Raw genomic sequence first — 23,733 nt, forward strand, 5'->3', positions numbered from 1 at the left:
GGAGGTGCGCTTGGTGTACAGCGAGAATGTCCAAGCCAGTGATCTTTGAAGCTTTCAACACAACCCTCTCAAGTCTCTTCTTAGTGTGGCTGTCCATGTTCCCAAACCAAACTGTAATGGATGATGTCAGAATGCTCTGTATGATGGCTGTGTAAAGCTGAACCAGCAGCGGTTGTTTGACCCTGTACTTTTTCAGTTGTCTTAGAAAGTCTCTGCTGGGCCTTGACGATGTGGTTGGAGTTGATATCCTATTTCAGTGAGTTGCTGATGTAGGTGCAGAGGAATTTGAACGAATCTGTCAGGGTTAGTGGTTGGTCAGTGATTATGACGGGGGCCTTGAGGTTCTTTCTTCTCCTGTAGTCTATTGCTATCTCCGTGGTTTTTGAGGCGTTGAGCATGAGGTCGTTGTCCTTACACCACGTCACCGCCCCGAGCCACTTCACTGCGATACTGTGTTTCGTAGTTGTCTGTAATGAGGCCGACGATGGTGGTATCATCAGCATATTTAAAGACCTTAACTTAGGTCTCCTGAGATGTAAACTGGTTGGTGAAGAGGGAGAAGAGCAGGGGAACAGCACACAGCCCTGGAGGTCCAGTACTGAGGGTGAGATGGCAGATTGTTTACCTTGACAGATAGAATGGCCTACAAATTATAGTTAGGAATTCAAGGCCAGGGCAGCATGATTGATGTACTACTGTGGAGTTGGGATACCAGTGCTGATTAATCATGAAGCAGATACCACCACCTCTTGATTTTAGAGACAACTTGACTGACCTGTCGGCTCAGTGGATGGGAAAATCTGGGGTGGATACGGCCGAGTCCGGAACAGATGGTCCAGCAACGTCTCAGTCAGGCGGAGCATTCCCTGTACTCTCTCTTAGTTCGGATCAAAAGCAGGAGTTCATCCATTTTATTCCTGAGTGATCGGACGTTCGATAGTAGCAAGGCAGGCAGAGGGGGTCGGTAGGGCCGTCTCCTGAATCTGGAGAGTATGCCGGCTCGCCTTCCATGGCCGGGTGTATACACACCTGTAGGCAGTGACTGCCCAGGTATGTTGTTAGTTAGTAATTCCACAGGTAAAGAAAGATGTTGTGGATTGAAAACTCCATACGATTTCTCCCTGATGTTTAGAAGTTCCAAACTACTATATTTGTGTAAACATGTAGACCTCCGTATGAATAACACAGACAAAAAGTCAGAGACATAGAATCAGAGCGTGTATCATGGCTGCCATCTTTACAGCCCAGATCATAACATATTGCTGAAAACACTGTTATGGATTAACATCCTCTGCCTTGTCATGGATAAACAGTTGCCCATCCAATATAACACAGAAGGTTTTCTTTAATGGAAGCCTCTCTATTTCAAATTCGGTTGAGTGAGGTGTACCACAGGGCAGCCGGCTTGGACCATTTTTGTTTTCTGTGTTTACTAATGACCTTCCACTGAATTTGAATAAAGCCTGTGTGTCCATGTACGCTGACGACTCAACAGCATACACTTCGGCTGCTACAGTAAAATAAATAACTGACACCCTTAACATAGAGCTCCAGTCAGTTTTAGAATAGATAACTAGAAATAGGCTGGTGTAAAATATCTCAATCTAAAAGCATAATTTTGGGGTCAAATCACTCAAGTCAACCCTAAACATCATCTGGATCTATTATTGAATAATTTGGCTATTGAGCAAGTTGAAGAGACTAAACTGCTGGGGTGTCACGCTAGATAGCAAGCTATCATGGTCAAAACATATAGACTCAATGGTTACTAAAATGGGAAGAGGTCTGTCCATGATAAGGCGTTGCTCTGGTTTCTTGATATCTCAGTCAACCAGACAGTTCCTACAGGCCCTAGTTTGTCGCACCTGGACTACTGCCCAGCTGTGTGGTCATGTGTGCCAAAGAAGGACATAGACAAATTGCAGTTGGTCCAAAACAGAGCAGCACGTATTCCACTTACAGTAGATGTACATGGAGTGTGAATGGCAGTAACATGCATGTCAGTCTCTCCTGGCTCAAAGTTGAGGAAAGATTGACTGCATCACTATTGGTCTTTGTGCAGGGTGTTGTGTTGAAGGTACCAAACTGTCTTTTCAAGAAGTTGGCATGCAGTTCGGACACTCATCGGTACCACAGGAGACATGCAGCTAGAGGTCTCTTCACAGTCCCCAGGTCCAGAAGAGGCTAGGAAACACACAGTATTAAATAGAGCCATGACTACATGGAACTCTCTGAGACCCAAGGTAATTCAAGCTAGCAATAAAACCAGATTCAACAAACAGATAAAATAACACCTTATGGCACAACAGGGACTGTGAAGAGACAGACATTTTTATGCATTTTGTATTGTATTTTTCATTGTATTATGTATTGTATTATGTACAGTGCCTTCAGAAAGTATTCAGACCCCTTGACTTTTTCCACATTTTGTTACATTACAGGCTTATTTTAAAATTGATTCAATAAATGTTTTTCCTCATCAATCTACACACAATACCCCATAATGACAACATTTATTAAAAATACAAAACAGAAATACCTTATTTACATAAGTATTCAGACCCTTTGCTATGAGACTCAAAATTTAACTCGGGTGCATCCTGTTTCCATTGATCATCCTTGAGTCCACCTGTGGCAAATTAAATTGATTGGACATGATTTGGAAAGGCACACACCTGTCTACAGTTGAAGTCGGAAGTTTACATACACTTAGGTTGGAGTCATTAAAACTAGTTTTTCAACCACTCCACAAATTTATTGTTAACAAACTATAGTTTTGGCAAGTCGGTTAGGACATCTACTTTATGCATGACACAAGTAATTTTTCCAACAACTGTTTACAGACAGATTATTTCACTTATAATTCACTATCACAATTCCAGTGGGTCAGAAGTTTACATACACTAAGTTGACTGTGCCTTTAAACAGCTTGGAAAATTCCAGAAAATGATGTCATGGCTTTAGAAGCTTCTGATAGGCTAATGGACATAATTTGAGTCAATTGGAGGTGTACCTGTGGATGTATTTCAAGGCCTACCTTCAAACTCAGTGCCTTTTTGCTTGACATCATGGGAAAATGAAAAGAAATCAGCCAAGACCTCAGAAAAGAAATGGTAGACCTCCCCAAGTCTGGTTCATCCTTGGGAGCAATTTCCAAATGCCTGAAGGTACCACGTTCATCTGTACAAACAATAGTACGCAAGTATAAACACCATGGGACCACACAGCCATCATACCGCTCAGGAAGGAGACTTGTTCTGTCTCATAGAGATGAACGTATTTTGTTGTGAAAAGTGCAAATCAATCCCAGAACAACAGCAAATGACCTTGTGAAGATGCTGGAGGAAACGGGTACAAAAGTATCTATATCCACAGTAAAACGAGTCCTATATCGACATAACCTGAAAGGCCGCTCAGCAAGGAAGAAGCCACTGCTCCAAAACCGCCATAAAAAAGCCAGACCATGGGGACAAAGATCATACTTTTTGGAGAAATGTCCTCTTGTCTGATGGAACAAATATAGAACTGTTTGGCCATAATGACCATCGTTATGTTTGGAGAAAAAAGGGGGATGCTTGCAAGCTGAAGAACACCATCCCAACCATGAAGCACTGGGGTGGCAGCATCATGCTGTGGGGGTGCTTTGCTGCAGGAGAGACTGGTGCACTTCACAAATAGATGGCATGAGGAAGGAAAATTATGTGGATATATTGAAGCAACATCTCAAGACATCAGTCAGGAAGTTAAAGCTTGGTCACAAATGGGTTTTCCAAATGGACAATGACCCCAAGCATACTTCCAAAGTTGTGGCAAAATGGCTTAAGGACAACAAAGTCAAGGTATTGGAGTGGCCTTCACAAAGCCCTGACCTCAATCCCATAGAACATTTGTGGGCAGAACTGAAAAGGTGTGTGTGAGCAAGGAGGCCTACAAACCTGACTCAGTTACACCAGCTCTGTCAGGAGGAAAGGCCAAAATTCACCCAACTTATTGTGGGAAGCTTGTGGAAGGCAACTCGTAGTGTATGTTATTTCATAGTTTTGATGTCTTCACTATTATTCTACAATGTAGAAAATAGTAAAAATAAAGAAAAACCCATGAATGAGTAGGTGTGTCCAAACTTTTGACCGGTAGTGTAAACTCACAACTTCAACTGTATATAAGGTCCCACAGTTGACAGTGCATGTCAGAGCAAAAACCAAGCCATGCGGTCCAAGGAATTGTCCATAGAGCTCTGAGACAGGATTGTGTCGAGGCACAGATCTGGGGAAGGGTACCAAAACATTTCTGTAGCATTGAAGGTCCTCAAGAACAGTGTGGCCTCCGTCATTGTTAAACGGAAGAAGTTTGGAACCACCAAGACTCTTCCTAGAGCTGGCCGCCCGGCTAAACTGAGCAATCGGGGGAGAAGGGCCTTGGTCAGGGAGGTGACCCAGAATCCGATGGTCACTCTGAATGAGCTCCAGAGTTCCATTGTGGAGATGGGAGAACCTTCCAGAAGGACAACCTTTTATTCAGTGCTCCACCAATCAGGCCTTTATGGTAGTGGTAGTCTGATGAAACCAATATTGAACTATTTGGCCTGAATGCGAAGTGTCACGTCAGGAGGAAACTGGCACCATCCCTACAATCCCTACGGTGAAGCATGATGGTGGCATGATGATCCTTGATGAAAACCTGCTCCAGAGCACTCAGGACCTCAGACTGGGGCGAAGGTTCCCCTTCCAACAGGACAACGACCCTAAGCACACAGCCAAGACAACGCAGGAGTGGCTTCGGGACAAGTCTCTGAATGTCCTTGAGTGGCCCAGCCAGAGCCCAGACTTGAACCCGATCGAACATCTCTGGAGAGACCTGAGAATAGCTGTGCAGCGACGCTCCCCATCCAACCTGACAGAGCTTGAGAGGTTCTGCAGAGAAGAATGGGAGAAACTCCCCAAATACAGGTGTGCCAAGCTTGTAGCGTCACACCCAAGAAGACTTGAGGCTGTAATGGCTGCCAAAGGTGCTTCAACAAAGTACTGAGTAAAGGGTCTGAATACTGATATATATATTTTTTTTTTTATGCATTTGCAAACATTTCTTAACCTGTTTTTGCTTCGTCATTATGGGGTGTTGTGTGTAGATTGATGAGGGAAAAAAACAATTTTATCAATTTTAGAATAAGGCTGTAACATAACAAAATATTGAAAAAGTTAAGGGGTCTGAATTCTTTCCGAATGCACTGTAAGTGATACGTGGTTGGGATGCGACTGTGATATGTGGTTGTCTCGCCTGGCTATCTTAAGATGAATGCACTAGCTATGGGTCGCTCTGGATGGGAGCATCTGCTGAATGGCTAAATTGTAATGTAAATGTATTGATATGTATATTATGTATTTTATTTGTTGTGTTGTTTCCTGTTTGGACCCCAGGAAGAGTAGCCTCTGCCTTGGGGATCCTAATAAATACATGGTTGCCGTGTGTGTTAGGGTCGCGGTGTTGGTCTGCAGCAGCTGCAACGAGGAAGGCGCGGCCAGCCCTGGCGGGGGCGCAGCAAGGAGCTGATAGACCTGCTCTTCCAGTGTGAAGACTCAGAACCCTTCAGACAACCTGTTGACCTGGAGCAGTACCCCGTAAATACCTGTCTCTCCTCTTTACATACCCCTAACCCTAACCCTGGAGCAGTACCCCGTAAATACCTGTCTCACCTCTTTACATACCCCTAACCCTAACCCTGGAGCAGTACCCCGGTAAATACCTGTCTCTCCTCTTTACATACCCCTACCCCTAACCCTGGAGCAGTACCACGTAAATACCTGTCTCTCCTCTTTACATACCCCTAACCCTAACCCTGGAGCAGTACCCCGTAAATACCTGTCTCACCTCTTTACATACCCCTAACCCTAACCCTGGAGCAGTACCCCAGAAATACCTGTCTCACCTCTTTACATACCCCTAACCCTAACCCTGGAGCAGTACCCCGTAAATACCTGTCTCTCCTCTTTACATACCCCTACCCCTAACCCTGGAGCAGTACCACGTAAATACCTGTCTCTCCTCTTTACATACCCCTAACTCCTAACCCTGGAGCAGTACCCCGTAAATACCTGTCTCTCCTCTTTACATACCCCTAACCCTAACCCTGGAGCAGTACCCCGGAAATACCTGTCTCTCCTCTTTACATACCCCTAACCCTAACCCTGGAGCAATACCCCGTAAATACCTGTCTCTCCTCTTTACATACCCCTAACCCTAACCCTGGAGCAGTACCCCGTAAATACCTGTCTCTCCTCTTTACATACCCCTAACCCTAACCCTGGAGCAGTACCCCAGAAATACCTGTCTCACCTCTTTACATACCCCTAACCCTAACCCTGGAGCAGTACCCCGTAAATACCTGTCTCACCTCTTTACATACCCCTAACCCTAACCCTGGAGCAGTACCCCGTAAATACCTGTCTCACCTCTTTACATACCCCTAACCCTAACCCTAACCCTGGAGCAGTACCCCATAAATACCTGTCTCTCCTCTTTACATACCCCTAACCCTAACCCTATCCCTGGAGCAGTACCCCGTAAATACCTGTCTCTCCTCTTTACATACCCCTAACCCTAACCCTGGAGCAGTACCCCGTAAATACCTGTCTCACCTCTTTACATACCCCTAACCCTGGAGCAGTACCCCGTAAATACCTGTCTCACCTCTTTACATACCCCTAACCCTAACCCTGGAGCAGTACCCCGTAAATACCTGTCTCTCCTCTTTACATACCCCTAACCCTAACCCTGGAGCAGTACCCCGTCAAATACCTGTCTCTCCTCTTTACATACCCCTAATCCTAACCCTGGAGCAGTACCCCGTAAATACCTGTCTCACCTCTTTACATACCCCTAACCCTAACCCTGGAGCAGTACCCCGTAAATACCTGTCTCTCCTCTTTACATACCCCTAACCCTGGAGCAGTACCCCGTAAATACCTGTCTCACCTCTTTACATACCCCTAACCCTAACCCTGGAGCAGTACCCCGTAAATACCTGTCTCACCTCTTTACATACCCCTAACCCTAACCCTGGAGCAGTACCCCGTAAATACCTGTCTCTCCTCTTTACATACCCCTAACCCTAACCCTGGAGCAGTACCCCGTAAATACCTGTCTCTCCTCTTTACATACCCCTAACCCTAACCCTAACCCTGGAGCAGTACCCCGTAAATACCTGTCTCTCCTCTTTACATACCCCTAACCCTAACCCTGAGCAGTACCCCGTAAATACCTGTCTCTCCTCTTTACATACCCCTACCCCTAACCCTGGAGCAGTACCCCGTAAATACCTGTCTCTCCTCTTTACATACCCCTAACCCTAACCCTGGAGCAGTACCCCGTAAATACCTGTCTCACCTCTTTACATACCCCTAACCCTAACCCTGGAGCAGTACCCCGTAAATACCTGTCTCTCCTCTTTACATACCCCTAACCCTAACCCTGGAGCAGTACCCCGTAAATACCTGTCTCTCCTCTTTACATACCCCTAACCCTAACCCTGGAGCAGTACCCCGTAAACACCTGTCTCACCTCTTTACATACCCCTAACCCTAACCCTGGAGCAGTACCCCGTAAATACCTGTCTCACCTCTTTACATACCCCTAACCCTAACCCTATCCCTGGAGCAGTACCCCGTAAATACCTGTCTCTCCTCTTTACATACCCCTAACCCTAACCCTGGAGCAGTACCCCGTAAATACCTGTCTCACCTCTTTACATACCCCTAACCCCTAACCCTGGAGCAGTACCCCGTACATACCTGTCTCTCCTCTTTACATACCCCTAACCCCTAACCCTAACCCTGAGCAGTACCCCGTAAATACCTGTCTCTCCTCTTTTACATACCCCTAACCCTAACCCTAACCCTGGAGCAGTACCCCGTAAATACCTGTCTCTCCTCTTTACATACCCCTAACCCTAACCCTGGAGCAGTACCCCGTAAATACCTGTCTCTCCTCTTTACATACCCCTAACCCTAACCCTAACCCTGGAGCAGTACCCCGTAAATACCTGTCTCACCTCTTTACATACCCCTAACCCTGGAGCAGTACCCCGTAAATACCTGTCTCTCCTCTTTACATACCCCTAACCCTAACCCTGGAGCAGTACCCCGTAAATACCTGTCTCTCCTCTTTACATACCCCTAACCCTGGAGCAGTACCCCGTAAATACCTGTCTCTCCTCTTTACATACCCCCTAACCCTAACCCTGGAGCAGTACCCCGTAAATACCTGTCTCTCCTCTTTACATACCCCTAACCCTAACCCTGGAGCAGTACCCCGTAAATACCTGTCTCTCCTCTTTACATACCCCTAACCCTAACCCTGGAGCAGTACCCCGTAAATACCTGTCTCTCCTCTTTACATACCCCTAACCCTAACCCTGGAGCAGTACCCGTAAATACCTGTCTCTCCTCTTTACATACCCCTAACCCTAACCCTGGAGCAGTACCCGTAAACACCTGTCTCACCTCTTTACATACCCCTAACCCTAACCCTGGAGCAGTACCCCGTAAATACCTGTCTCACCTCTTTACATACCCCTAACCCTAACCCTATCCCTGGAGCAGTACCCCGTAAATACCTGTCTCTCCTCTTTACATACCCCTAACCCTAACCCTGGAGCAGTACCCCGTAAATACCTGTCTCACCTCTTTACATACCCCTAACCCTAACCCTGGAGCAGTACCCCGTACATACCTGTCTCTCCTCTTTACATACCCCTAACCCTAACCCTAACCCTGGAGCAGTACCCCGTAAATACCTGTCTCTCCTCTTTTACATACCCCTAACCCTAACCCTAACCCTGGAGCAGTACCCCGTAAATACCTGTCTCTCCTCTTTACATACCCCTAACCCTAACCCTGGAGCAGTACCCCGTACATACCTGTCTCTCCTCTTTACATACCCCCTAACCCTAACCCTGGAGCAGTACCCCGTAAATACCTGTCTCTCCTCTTTACATACCCCTAACCCTGGAGCAGTACCCCGTAAATACCTGTCTCTCCTCTTTACATACCCCTAACCCTAACCCTGGAGCAGTACCCCGTAAATACCTGTCTCACCTCTTTACATACCCCTAACCCTGGAGCAGTACCCCGTAAATACCTGTCTCTCCTCTTTACATACCCCTAACCCTAACCCTGGAGCAGTACCCCGTAAATACCTGTCTCTCCTCTTTACATACCCCTAACCCTAACCCTGGAGCAGTACCCCGTAAATACCTGTCTCTCCTCTTTACATACCCCTAACCCTAACCCTGGAGCAGTACCCCGTAAATACCTGTCTCTCCTCTTTACATACCCCTAACCCTAACCCTGGAGCAGTACCCCGTAAATATAAATATATACAGTGCATTCATAAAGTATTGAGACCCTTTCACTTTTTCCACATTTTGTTACGTTACAGCCTTATTCTAAAACCTACAAACAATACCCCATAATGACAAATCAAAAACAGGTTTGTAGACATTTTTTGCTAATGTATAAAAAATAAAAAATGGAAATATCACATTTATATAAGTATTCAGACCCTTTACTCAGCACTTTGTTGAAGCACCATTGTCAGTGATTACAACCTTTAGTATTTTTGGTATGATGCTACAAGCTTGGCTCACCTGTATTTGGGGAGTTTCTCCCATTCTTCTCTGCAGATCCTCTCAAGCTCTGTCAGGTTGGATGGGGAGCGTCGCTGCACAGCTATTTTCAGGTCTCTCCAGAGATGTTCGATCGGGTTCAAGTCCGGGCTCTAGCTGGGCCACTCAAGGACATTCAGAGACTTGTTCCGAAGCCACTCCTGTGTTGTCTTGGCTGTGTGCTTAGGGTTGTTGTCCTGTTGGAAGGTGAACCTTCGCCCCAGTCTTAGGTCCTGAACGCTCTGGAGCAGGTTTTCATCAAGGATCTCTCTGTACTTTGCTCCGTTCATCTTTGCCTCGGTCCTGACTAGTCTCCCAGTCCCTGCCGCTGAATAACATCTCCACAGCATGATGCTGCCACCACCATGCTTCACCGTAGGGATGGTGCCAGGTTTCCTCCAGATGTGACGCTTGGCATTCAGGCCAAATAGTTCAATATTGGTTTCATCAGACCAGAGAATCTTGTTTCTCATGGTCTGAGAGTCCTTTAGGTGCCTTTTGGCAAACTCCAAGCGAGCTGTCATGTGCCTTTTACTGAGGAGTGGCTTCCGTCTGGCCACTCTACCATAAAGGCCTGATTAGTGGAGTGCTGCACAGATGGTTTTCCTTCTGGAAGGTTCTCCCATCTCCATAGAGAAACTCTGGAGCTCTGTCAGAGTGACCATCGGGTTCTTGGTCACCTCCCTGACCAAGGCCCTTCTCCCCCGATTGCTCAGTTTGGCCGGGCGGCCAGCTCTAGGAAGAGTCTTGGTGGTTCCAAACTTCTTCCATTTAAGAATGATGGAGACCACTGTGTTCTTGGGGACCTTCGATGCTGCAGAAATGTTTTGGTACCCTTCCCCAGATCTGTGCCTCGACACAATCCTGTCTCTGAGCTCTACGGACAATTCCTTGGACCTCATGGCTTGGTTTTTGCTCTGACATGCACCGTCAACTGTGGGACCTTATATTCATGTCCAATCAATCTAATTTACCACAGGTGGACTCCAATCAAGTTGTAGAAACAGCTCAAGGATGATCAATGGAAACAGGATGCACCTGAGCTCAATTTCGAGTCTGATAGCAAAGGGTCTGAATATTTATGTAAATAAAGTTTTTTATTATTAATAAATGTGCATACATTTATAAAAACCTGTTTTTGCTTTGTCATTATGGGGTAATGTGTGTAGATAGATTAAATTATTGTTTTTCCTCATCAATTTTAGAATAAGGCTGTAACGTAACAACGTGGAAAAAGTCAAGGGGTCTGAATACTTTCCGAATGCACTGTAGATATTACTTTTTTACTTTGAGTCGAAGTATCAATATAATATCATCCAAAATAATATTGCGATATGTAACTGTTATCGCACCTGGCTGTCTGTCCGTCTGTCTGTCTCTCAAGCTGTCTGTCTGTCTGGTCTGACAATCTACCTCTGTCTCTTACATGTCTGTCTCCAACCTGTTTGTCTGTCTCTAACCTGTCTGTGTACCTGTCTGTCTGTATAACCTGTCTGTGTACCTGTTTGTCTGTATAACCTGTCTGTGTACCTGTCTGTCTGTCTAACCTGTCTGTGTACCTGTCTGTCTGTATAACCTGTTTGTCTGTCTAACCTGTCTGTGTACCTGTCCCTCAGGACTACCTGGACATCGTGGACACCCCTATGGACTTTGGGACGGTCAGGGGCATGCTCAGAGCAGGGAAGTACACCTCTCCTCTGGCGCTCTGCCAGGACGTCCGGCTCATCTTCAGCAACTCTAAAGCTTACACACCCAGCAAGAAGTCCCGGGTGAGACGCGTTAATACACTTACTATTCATATTTATAACACGTTAATACAGTTACTATTCATATTTATAACACGTTAATACAGTTACTATTCATATTTATAACACGTTAATACAGTTAGTATTCATATTTATAACACGTTAATACAGTTACTATTCATATTTATAACACGTTAATACAGTTACTATTCATATTTATAACACGTTAATACAGTTACTATTCATATTTATAACACGTTAATACAGTTAGTATTCATATTTATAACACGTTAATACAGTTAGTATTCATATTTATAACACGTTAATACAGTTACTATTCATATTTATAACACGTTAATACAGTTAGTATTCATATTTATAACACGTTAATACAGTTACTATTCATATTTATAACACGTATAATACAGTTACTATTCATATTTATAACACGTTAATACAGTTAGTATTCATATTTATAACACGTTAATACAGTTAGTATTCATATTTATAACACGTTAATACAGTTAGTATTCATATTTATAACACGTTAATACAGTTACTATTCATATTTATAACACGTTAATACAGTTACTATTCATATTTATAACACGTTAATACAGTTACTATTCATATTTATAACACGTTAATACAGTTACTATTCATATTTATAACGTTAATACAGTTAGTATTCATATTTATAACACGTTAATACAGTTACTATTCATATTTATAACACGTTAATACAGTTAGTATTCATATTTATAACACGTTAATACAGTTACTATTCATATTTATAACACGCTAATACAGTTAGTATTCATATTTATAACATCGTTAATACAGTTAGTATTCATATTTATAACACGTTAATACAGTTAGTATTCATATTTATAACACGTTAATACAGTTAGTATTCATATTTATAACACGTTAATACAGTTAGTATTCATATTTATAACACGTTAATACAGTTACTATTCATATTTATAACACGTTAATACAGTTAGTATTCATATTTATAACACGTTAATACAGTTACTATTCATATTTATAACACGTTAATACAGTTAGTATTCATATTTATAACACGTTAATACAGTTACTATTCATATTTATAACACGTTAATACAGTTAGTATTCATATTTATAACACGTTAATACAGTTAGTATTCATATTTATAACACGTTAATACAGTTAGTATTCATATTTATAACACGTTAATACAGTTAGTATTCATATTTATAACACGCTAATACAGTTAGTATTCATATTTATAACACGTTAATACAGTTAGTATTCATATTTATAACACGTTAATACAGTTAGTATTCATATTTATAACACGTTAATACAGTTAGTATTCATATTTATAACACGTTAATACAGTTAGTATTCATATTTATAACACGTTAATACAGTTACTATTCATATTTATAACACGTTAATACAGTTAGTATTCATATTTATAACACGTTAATACAGTTAGTATTCATATTTATAACACGTTAATACAGTTACTATTCATATTTATAACACGTTAATACAGTTAGTATTCATATTTATAACACGTTAATACAGTTACTATTCATATTTATAACACGTTAATACAGTTAGTATTCATATTTATAACACGTTAATACAGTTAGTATTCATATTTATAACACGTTAATACAGTTACTATTCATATTTATAACACGTTAATACAGTTACTATTCATATTTATAACACGTTAATACAGTTACTATTCATATTTATAACACGTTAATACAGTTAGTATTCATATTTATAACACGTTAATACAGTTAGTATTCATATTTATAACACGTTAATACAGTTACTATTCATATTTATAACACGTTAATACAGTTACTATTCATATTTATAACACGTTAATACAGTTAGTATTCATATTTATAACACGTTAATACAGTTAGTATTCATATTTATAACACGTTAATACAGTTAGTATTCATATTTATAACACGTTAATACAGTTACTATTCATGTTTATAACACGTTAATACAGTTACTATTCATATTTATAACACGTTAATACAGTTAGTATTCATATTTATAACACGTTAATACAGTTAGTATTCATATTTATAACACGTTAATACAGTTACTATTCATATTTATAACACGTTAATACAGTTACTATTCATATTTATAACACGTTAATACAGTTACTATTCATATTTATAACACGTTAATACAGTTAGTATTCATATTTATAACACGTTAATACAGTTACTATTCATATTTATAACACGTTAATACAGTTACTATTCATATTTATAACACGTTAATACAGTTAGTATTCATATTTATAACACGTTAATACAGTTACTATTCATGTTTATAACACGTTAATACAGTTACTATTCATGTTTATAACACGTTAATACAGTTACTATTCATATTTATAACACGTTAATACAGTTAGTATTCATATTTATAACACGTTAATACAGTTACTATTCATATTTATAACACGTTAATACAGTTAGTATTCATATTTATAACACGTTAATACAGTTAGTATTCATATTTATAACACGTTAATACAGTTAGTATTCATATTTATAACACGTTAATACAGTTAGTATTCATATTTATAACACGTTAATACAGTTACTATTCATATTTATAACACGTTAATACAGTTAGTATTCATATTTATAACACGTTAATACAGTTACTATTCATATTTATAACACGTTAATACAGTTAGTATTCATATTTATAACACGTTAATACAGTTAGTATTCATATTTATAACACGTTAATACAGTTAGTATTCATATTTATAACAGCATACAGTTAGTATTCATATTTATAACACGTTAATACAGTTAGTATTCATATTTATAATACTAAGTTAGTATTCATATTTATAACGTTAATACAGTTAGTATTCATATTTATAACACGTTAATACAGTTAGTATTCATATTTATAACACGTTAATACAGTTAGTATTCATATTTATAACACGTTAATACAGTTAGTATTCATATTTATAACACGTTAATACAGTTAGTATTCATATTTATAACACGTTAATACAGTTAGTATTCATATTTATAACACGTTAATACAGTTAGTATTCATATTTATAACACGTTAATACAGTTAGTATTCATATTTATAACACGTTAATACAGTTAGTATTCATATTTATAACACGTTAATACAGTTAGTATTCATATTTATAACACGTTAATACAGTTAGTATTCATATTTATAACACGTTAATACAGTTAGTATTCATATTTATAACAGAATTTATACACGTTAATACAGCTATTCATATTTATAACACGTTAATACAGTTACGTATTCATATTTATAACACGTTAATACAGTTAGTATTCATATTTATAACACGTTAATACAGTTAGTATTCATATTTATAACACGTTAATACAGTTAGTATTCATATTTATAACACGTTAATACAGTTACTATTCATATTTATAACACGTTAATACAGTTACTATTCATATTTATAACACGTTAATACAGTTAGTATTCATATTTATAACACGTTAATACAGTTAGTATTCATATTTATAACACGTTAATACAGTTAGTATTCATATTTATAACACGTTAATACAGTTACTATTCATATTTATAACACGTTAATACAGTTACTATTCATATTTATAACACGTTAATACAGTTAGTATTCATATTTATAACACGTTAATACAGTTAGTATTCATATTTATAACACGTTAATACAGTTACTATTCATATTTATAACACGTTAATACAGTTACTATTCATATTTATAACACGTTAATACAGTTACTATTCATATTTATAACACGTTAATACAGTTAGTATTCATATTTATAACACGTTAATACAGTTACTATTCATATTTATAACACGTTAATACAGTTAGTATTCATATTTATAACACGTTAATACAGTTACTATTCATATTTATAACACGTTAATACAGTTAGTATTCATATTTATAAATACGTTAATACAGTTAGTATTCATATTTATAACACGTTAATACAGTTAGTATTCATATTTATAACACGTTAATACAGTTAGTATTCATATTTATAACACGTTAATACAGTTAGTATTCATATTTATAACACGTTAATACAGTTAGTATTCATATTTATAACACGTTAATACAGTTAGTATTCATATTTATAAACACGTTAATACAGTTAGTATTCATATTTATAACACGTTAATACAGTTAGTATTCATATTTATAACACGTTAATACAGTTAGTATTCATATTTATAACACGTTAATACAGTTAGTATTCATATTTATAACACGTTAATACAGTTAGTATTCATATTTATAACACGTTAATACAGTTAGTATTCATATTTATAACACGTTAATACAGTTAGTATTCATATTTATAACACGTTAATACAGTTAGTATTCATATTTATAACACGTTAATACAGTTAGTATTCATATTTATAACACGTTAATACAGTTAGTATTCATATTTATAACACGTTAATGCAGTTAGTATTCATATTTATAACACGTTAATACAGTTACTATTCATATTTATAACAGTTAGTATTCATTTATAACACGTTAATACAGTTAGTATTCATATTTATAACTACGTTAATACAGTTACTATTCATATTTATAACACGTTAATACAGTTAGCTATTCATGTTTATAACACGTTAATACAGTTACTATTCATATTTATAACACGTTAATACAGTTACTATTCATATTTATAACACGTTAATACAGTTACTATTCATATTTATAACACGTTAATACAGTTACTATTCATATTTATAACACGTTAATACAGTTACTATTCATATTTATAACACGTTAATACAGTTACTATTCATATTTATAACACGTTAATACAGTTAGTATTCATATTTATAACACGTTAATACAGTTACTATTCATATTTATAACACGTTAATACAGTTAGTATTCATATTTATAACACGTTAATACAGTTACTATTCATATTTATAACACGTTAATACAGTTACTATTCATATTTATAACACGTTAATACAGTTACTATTCATATTTATAACACGTTAATACAGTTACTATTCATATTTATAACACGTTAATACAGTTACTATTCATATTTATAACACGTTAATACAGTTAGTATTCATATTTATAACACGTTAATACAGTTACTATTCATATTTATAACACGTTAATACAGTTAGTATTCATATTTATAACACGTTAATACAGTTACTATTCATATTTATAACACGTTAATACAGTTAGTATTCATATTTATAACACGTTAATACAGTTACTATTCATATTTATAACACGTTAATACAGTTAGTATTCATATTTATAACACGTTAATACAGTTAGTATTCATATTTATAACACGTTAATACAGTTACTATTCATATTTATAACACGTTAATACAGTTACTATTCATATTTATAACACGTTAATACAGTTAGTATTCATATTTATAACACGTTAATACAGTTAGTATTCATATTTATAACACGTTAATACAGTTAGTATTCATATTTATAACACGTTAATACAGTTAGTATTCATATTTATAACACGTTAATACAGTTACTATTCATATTTATAACACGTTAATACAGTTAGTATTCATATTTATAACACATTAATACAGTTACTATTCATATTTATAACACGTTAATACAGTTAGTATTCATATTTATAACACGTTAATACAGTTAGTATTCATATTTATAACACGTTAATACAGTTAGTATTCATATTTATAACACGTTAATACAGTTAGTATTCATATTTATAACACGTTAATACAGTTACTATTCATATTTATAACACGTTAATACAGTTAGTATTCATATTTATAACACGTTAATACAGTTACTATTCATATTTATAACACGTTAATACAGTTAGTATTCATATTTATAACACGTTAATACAGTTACTATTCATATTTATAACACGTTAATACAGTTAGTATTCATATTTATAACACGTTAATACAGTTACTATTCATATTTATAACACGTTAATACAGTTAGTATTCATATTTATAACACGTTAATACAGTTAGTATTCATATTTATAACACGTTAATACAGTTACTATTCATATTTATAACACGTTAATACAGTTAGTATTCATATTTATAACACGTTAATACAGTTAGTATTCATATTTATAACACGTTAATACAGTTAGTATTCATATTTATAACACGTTAATACAGTTACTATTCATATTTATAACACGTTAATACAGTTACTATTCATATTTATAACACGTTAATACAGTTAGTATTCATATTTATAACACGTTAATACAGTTACTATTCATATTTATAACACGTTAATACAGTTAGTATTCATATTTATAACACGTTAATACAGTTACTATTCATATTTATAACACGTTAATACAGTTGGTATTCATATTTATAACACGTTAATACAGTTACTATTCATATTTATAACACGTTAATACAGTTACTATTCATATTTATAACACGTTAATACAGTTACTATTCATATTTATATAACGTTAATACAGTTACTATTCATATTTATAACACGTTAATACAGTTAGTATTCATATTTATAACACGTTAATACAGTTAGTATTCATATTTATAACACGTTAATACAGTTACTATTCATATTTATAACACGTTAATACAGTTAGTATTCATATTTATAACACGTTAATACAGTTAGTATTCATATTTATAACATCGTTAATACAGTTACTATTCATATTTATAACACGTTAATACAGTTAGTATTCATATTTATAACACGTTAATACAGTTACTATTCATATTTATAACACGTTAATACAGTTAGTATTCATATTTATAACACGTTAATACAGTTAGTATTCATATTTATAACACGTTAATACAGTTACTATTCATATTTATAACACGTTAATACAGATACTATTAATATTTATAACACGTTAATACAGTTAGTATTCATATTTATAACACGTTAATACACTTACTATTCATATTTATAACACGTTAATACAGTTACTATTCATTTATAACACGTTAATACACTCCTGTTCACGTTTGTACCGTGTTAAAACACTCCTGCAAATGATAATAGCATGTATATATACTCCTATTAATGATTAAGACATTGATACTATCCTTGTCATGTTCATAACAAGTTCATTCTCTCCCATTCCTTTTTAGATCTACAGTATGAGTCTCCGTCTAATTCTCTCCCATTCCTTTCTAGATCTACAGTATGAGTCTCCGTCTAATTCTCTCCCATTCCTTTCTAGATCTACAGTATGAGTCTCCGTCTAATTTCTCTCCCATTCCTTTCTAGATCTACAGTATGAGTCTCCGTTCTAATTCTCTCCCATTCCTTTTAGATCTACAGTATGAGTCTCCGTCTAATTCTCTCCCATTCCTTTCTAGATCTACAGTATGAGTCTCCGTCTAATTCTCTCCCATTCCTTTCTAGATCTACAGTATGAGTCTCCGTCTAATTCTCTCCCATTCCTTTCTAGATCTACAGTATGAGTCTCCGTCTAATTCTCTCCCATTCCTTTCTAGATCTACAGTATGAGTCTCCGTCTAATTCTCTCCCATTCCTTTCTAGATCTACAGTATGAGTCTCCGTCTAATTCTCTCCCATTCCTTTCTAGATCTACAGTATGAGTCTCCGTCTAATTCTCTCCCATTCCTTTCTAGATCTACAGTATGAGTCTCCCGTCTAATTCTCTCCCATTCCTTTCTAGATCTACAGTATGAGTCTCCGTCTAATTCTCTCCCATTCCTTTCTAGATCTACAGTATGAGTCTCCGTCTAATTCTCTTCCCATTCCTTTCTAGATCTACAGTATGAGTCTCCGTCTAATTCTCTCCCATTCCTTTCTAGATCTACAGTATGAGTCTCCGTCTAATTCTCTCCCATTCCTTTCTAGATCTACAGTATGAGTCTCCGTCTAATTCTCTCCCATTCCTTTCTAGATCTACAGTATGAGTCTCCGTCTAATTCTCTCCCATTCCTTTCTAGATCTACAGTATGAGTCTCCGTCTAATTCTCTCCCATTCCTTTCTAGATCTACAGTATGAGTCTCCGTCTAATTCTCTCCCATTCCTTTCTAGATCTACAGTATGAGTCTCCGTCTAATTCTCTCCCATTCCTTTCTAGATCTACAGTATGAGTCTCCGTCTAATTCTCTCCCATTCCTTTCTAGATCTACAGTATGAGTCTCTGTCTAATTCTCTCCCATTCCTTTCTAGATCTACAGTATGAGTCTCCGTCTAATTCTCTCCCATTCCTTTCTAGATCTACAGTATGAGTCTCCGTCTAATTCTCTCCCATTCCTTTCTAGATCTACAGTATGAGTCTCCGTCTAATTCTCTCCCCATTCCTTTCTAGATCTACAGTATGAGTCTCCGTCTCAATTCTCTCCCATTCCTTTCTAGATCTACAGTATGAGTCTCCGTCTAATTCTCTCCCCATTCCTTTCTAGATCTACAGTATGAGTCTCCGTTCTAATTCTCTCCCATTCCTTTCTAGATCTACAGTATGAGTCTCCGTCTAATTCTCTCCCATTCCTTTCTAGATCTACAGTATGAGTCTCCGTCTAATTCTCTCCCATTCCTTTCTAGATCTACAGTATGAGTCTCCGTCTGTCTGCATTGTTTGAGGAACACGTCAGCTCCATCCTGGCTGACTACAAGGCCGTCCACGGACAGACGGACACAAAGACCAGACATAGAGCAGACAGACAGACGGACAGACAGACCAGACATAGAGCAGACAGACAGACGGACAGACAGACCAGACGTGTGGCAGACAGACAGACGGACAGACAGACCAGACGTGTGGCGGACAGACAGACCAGACATAGAGCAGACAGACAGACGGACAGACAGACCAGACGTGTGGCGGACAGACAGATTGACAGACAGACACGACAAGCTATGAAGAGGAGGAGGAGTGACTCTCCCTCCAGCAGCACAGCCTCAAGGTACCTGATTGGTTAACCTGACCTAGCATCAGTGTTAGAGCCTTGTGATTGGTTAACCTGACCTAGCATCAGAGTGTTAGAGCCTTGTGATTGGTTAACCTGACCTAGCATCAGAGTGTTAGAGCCTTGTGATTGGTTAACCTGACCTAGCATCAGAGTGTTAGAGCCTTGTGATTGGTTAACCTGACCTAGCATCAGAGTGTTAGAGCCTTGTGATTGGTTAACCTGACCTAGCATCAGAGTGTTAGAGCCTTGTGATTGGTCTTTGTGGTCTTAACGTTCTATCTCCCCCCTTTAGCCCAGAGAGGAAGAGGCGTGTGTCATCGAGGGGGGTATCCAGACCAGATTCCTTGGCCCCACCCACAGCGCCAGCTGCAGCCCCACAGCGCCCCCCCTCCCTGAGACAGAACCTCCCCCTCCGACAGCCCCTCCCCCTCCTCAACGGGAAGGCGGAACCACAGACCTCCGGACGAACACGCAGCGCCAGGACACACACACACAGCACTGCAGGTGAGGAGTACACACACACACACACACACTCACACACACACACACACACACACACACAGCCACACACACATACAGACACACCCCCTCACCCTCTACAACATACAGCACTGCAGGTAAGGAGTACACATACTACTGATTGGTTGATTGAACTCCCATTCTCTCTCTCTCTCCATCTCCCCAGCCTCCCCCCGTAACCCCTCCCCCCAGGCTACGGTCCACCTGAATGGCCACAGTAGTCAGGTGACAGTGGGCGGGTCTACAGGTCGGAGGGGACGGAGACCCAGAGCAGTGACCCCTGAACCCAGTCCTAGCCCCGCCCCCAAGGGTCGCCCTCCCGGCAGGAAGAGAGGCAGGAAGTCCAAACAGGAACTAGAGGCCATGAGGAGGAGGGGCCTCCGGCAAAGCTCCACCCCCGAGGACAAGCTCAACCAATCCACAGGTGACGAGGGCGGGACTTCCTCCGCCCAGGGAGCGGCCGTGCTGTCGGGGGTCGGACTTCCAGGAACGCCACAGCGCCGCGGAAGGCCAAGACTGATCAGGACAGAGGAAGCCCCTCCCCCTTCAAGCCCTGACCCTTCCCCTTTGAGGAGGAGCAGCCGGCGAATCAACGACGAGATGACTCCCCCTGCCCAGTCTCTGCACCAATCACAGCACGTGAAGGTATCGCCACAGGACGAGACCGACGAAGAAGAAGAGGAGGCGGAACAGGAAGGGGAGGGGTCAGCGGGGTCGATGCGTACGCGTAACCGGGGACGACGGACGGCGTGCTACACGGAGGAGGACTCCGAGGAGGAGGAGCAGAGACAACTCCTGGTTGAAGACTCCTCCCTCACCTTTGGCACTTCCTCCAAGGGGCGTGTCCGCAAGCTCACAGACAAGGCCAAGGCCAACCTCATCGGCTGGTAACCATGACAACCAGCCACACCACCATTATTATCGGATGGTTACCACGACAAACACACCCTGGTAACCATGACAACCATGCATTTACTTTGGGCTGGTAACCAAGACAGCTACACAGTCGTTACTATGGGCTAGTAACCAAGACAACCCCCCCACTTCCAGACCAGAGGAGAAGGTTTGTCCGACTACGCCATGCAGCTGTGAGCTCATTGGTTGTAGGGCAGGGTGTGAGTGACGTATCCCCGTCCCTGTGTGTCCATACTCACCCTCCACTAACATAGACCAGCCTGAAGCTCCTCTCCCACAAACACCTACTCTCCTGTGGGGTTTGACTTTGGCCCGTCTCCTGAACACACAACCACATGACCATGGACACACATACACACGCTGTGAGTGTGGTCAACAGGACCGTAGACTGAGTGTGCTCTCTGACCGTCTCTCCGACCGTCTCTCTGACCGTCTCTCCGACTGTTCTCTCCGACCGTCTCTCCGACTGTTCTCTCTGACCGTCTCTCTGACCGTCTCTCTGACCGTTCTCTCCGACCGTCTCTCTGACCGTTCTCTCCGACCGTCTCTCTGACCGTCTCTCCGACTGTTCTCTCTGACCGTCTCTCTGACCGTCTCTCTGACCGTTCTCTCCGACCGTCTCTCTGACCGTTCTCTCTGACCGTCTCTCTGACCGTCTCTCCGACTGTTCTCTCTGACCGTCTCTCTGACCGTTCTCTCCGACCGTCTCTCCGACTGTTCTCTCTGACCGTCTCTCTGACCGTCTCTCTGACCGTCTCTCTGACCGTCTCTCCGACCATCTCTCCGACCGTCTCTCCGACCATCTCTCCGACCATCTCTCCGACCGTCTCTCTGACCGTCTCTCTGACGTCTCTCTGACGTCTCTCCGACCGTTCTCTCCGACCATCTCTCCGACCATCTCTCCGACCGTCTCTCCGACCGTCTCTCTGACCGTCTCTCTGACCGTTCTCTCCGACCGTCTCTCCGACCGTCTCTCTGACCGTTCTCTCTGACCGTCTCTCTCCTCTAAACACTCCTCCTGGTTTTGTAGAGGTTATATTTGACCACTGGTCTGTCTCTTAACTTTGATGTGTGTGCTGCAACACCAAATGGGTAGGGAGTGTGTATCCTGGGTCCTATCCAGAGAGAGAGTTGTCTGTATGAAAGACAGTCCTCATCATTAGCAATACCTGGTGCCTTTCTGTGGGGTTTACCTGTGTGTGTGTGTGTGTGTGTGTGTGTGTGTGTGTGTGTGTGTGTGTGTTTGTGTAGTTTAGTGTACAACCAGTGGCATCATACAGTTTGATGGAAGTTGATATCAGAGTGTATTCTTGATAACTGTCATCTATCTCCATTACAGGCCAGATATTGTTGTTCAGCTGAAGGTACAGAGGTTGTTAGCCTGGTCTCGGATTGGTTTGTGCTATCACGTCAACTCCTTGGCATGACTGAGAGGCAAGGAGTGGCATGATGGCACAAACAGACTGGTACCCAGGCTATGTTAGTGTCTTTAACCCTGTTGTCCAGTTAGGAGGGGGGGTTAGTCACCTTGTATCATTTGAATGAAACCTATTAAATGTTGATATTTCAAATGTCTGTTTCTAAGGTGACCACATGCAGTCCTGCCTAAGCCTGTGGCGGTCATGCAATTTTGTCCACCGGTTATTGTCATGCCAAAAGACTGCCGGTCTCATGATAATTAACATAAATACTTTTAGCATCTCCAGGCCTCCAATCACACAAGCCGCTGATGCTGACCTTTGGAACATCTACATTTAAACTAAAGTCTAATAAATCAATGTAATATACACCATCACAATAAATCCATTATTTATTTTAGTCAGGTCTAAAGAAACATTATGATATGGAGAAAATGTATTTCAGAAGAACAGAATATGAGTTGTCC

At 39.7% G+C, this 23,733-nt stretch overlaps 2 protein-coding genes across 2 annotated transcripts in view; both read left to right on the forward strand.

The window, feature by feature from the left end:
* LOC121555704 (pleckstrin homology domain interacting protein) overlaps positions 1 to 20,288 on the forward strand; it is a 172,143-nt gene extending 151,855 nt beyond the window's left edge. The window contains exons 36-39 of the mRNA XM_045212715.1: positions 5,472 to 5,615; positions 11,275 to 11,427; positions 20,047 to 20,206; positions 20,278 to 20,288. Of these exons, the coding sequence (XP_045068650.1) occupies positions 5,472 to 5,615; positions 11,275 to 11,427; positions 20,047 to 20,206; positions 20,278 to 20,288 (468 nt within the window). The remainder of the gene's footprint in view (positions 1 to 5,471; positions 5,616 to 11,274; positions 11,428 to 20,046; positions 20,207 to 20,277) is intronic.
* A 17-nt stretch (positions 20,289 to 20,305) lies between these two features.
* Positions 20,306 to 22,322, forward strand: LOC123483185 (PH-interacting protein-like). Its single transcript, XM_045212716.1, has 3 exons — positions 20,306 to 20,408; positions 20,707 to 20,918; positions 21,100 to 22,322. Exons 1-3 carry the CDS (start codon positions 20,362 to 20,364, stop codon positions 21,822 to 21,824), a joined length of 984 nt encoding a protein of 327 aa, XP_045068651.1. The 5' UTR covers positions 20,306 to 20,361; the 3' UTR covers positions 21,825 to 22,322.
* Positions 22,323 to 23,733: the final 1,411 nt, after the last annotated feature.

Source organism: Coregonus clupeaformis, unplaced genomic scaffold (genome assembly GCF_020615455.1).
Source record: "Coregonus clupeaformis isolate EN_2021a unplaced genomic scaffold, ASM2061545v1 scaf0044, whole genome shotgun sequence".
In the NCBI taxonomy this organism is placed as follows: Eukaryota; Metazoa; Chordata; class Actinopteri; order Salmoniformes; family Salmonidae; genus Coregonus; species Coregonus clupeaformis.

What these genes read in the sequence shown, in the direction of transcription:
- LOC123483185 (XM_045212716.1), top strand. Translation starts at nt 20,362, where the DNA reads ATGAAGAGGAGGAGGAGTGACTCTCCCTCCAGCAGCACAGCCTCAAG. An exon ending in TCCAGCAGCACAGCCTCAAG is followed by an intron (nt 20,409 to 20,706) that starts GTACCTGATTGG and finishes TCCCCCCTTTAG; the next exon opens with CCCAGAGAGGAAGAGGCGTG. An exon ending in ACACACACACAGCACTGCAG is followed by an intron (nt 20,919 to 21,099) that starts GTGAGGAGTACA and finishes CCATCTCCCCAG; the next exon opens with CCTCCCCCCGTAACCCCTCC.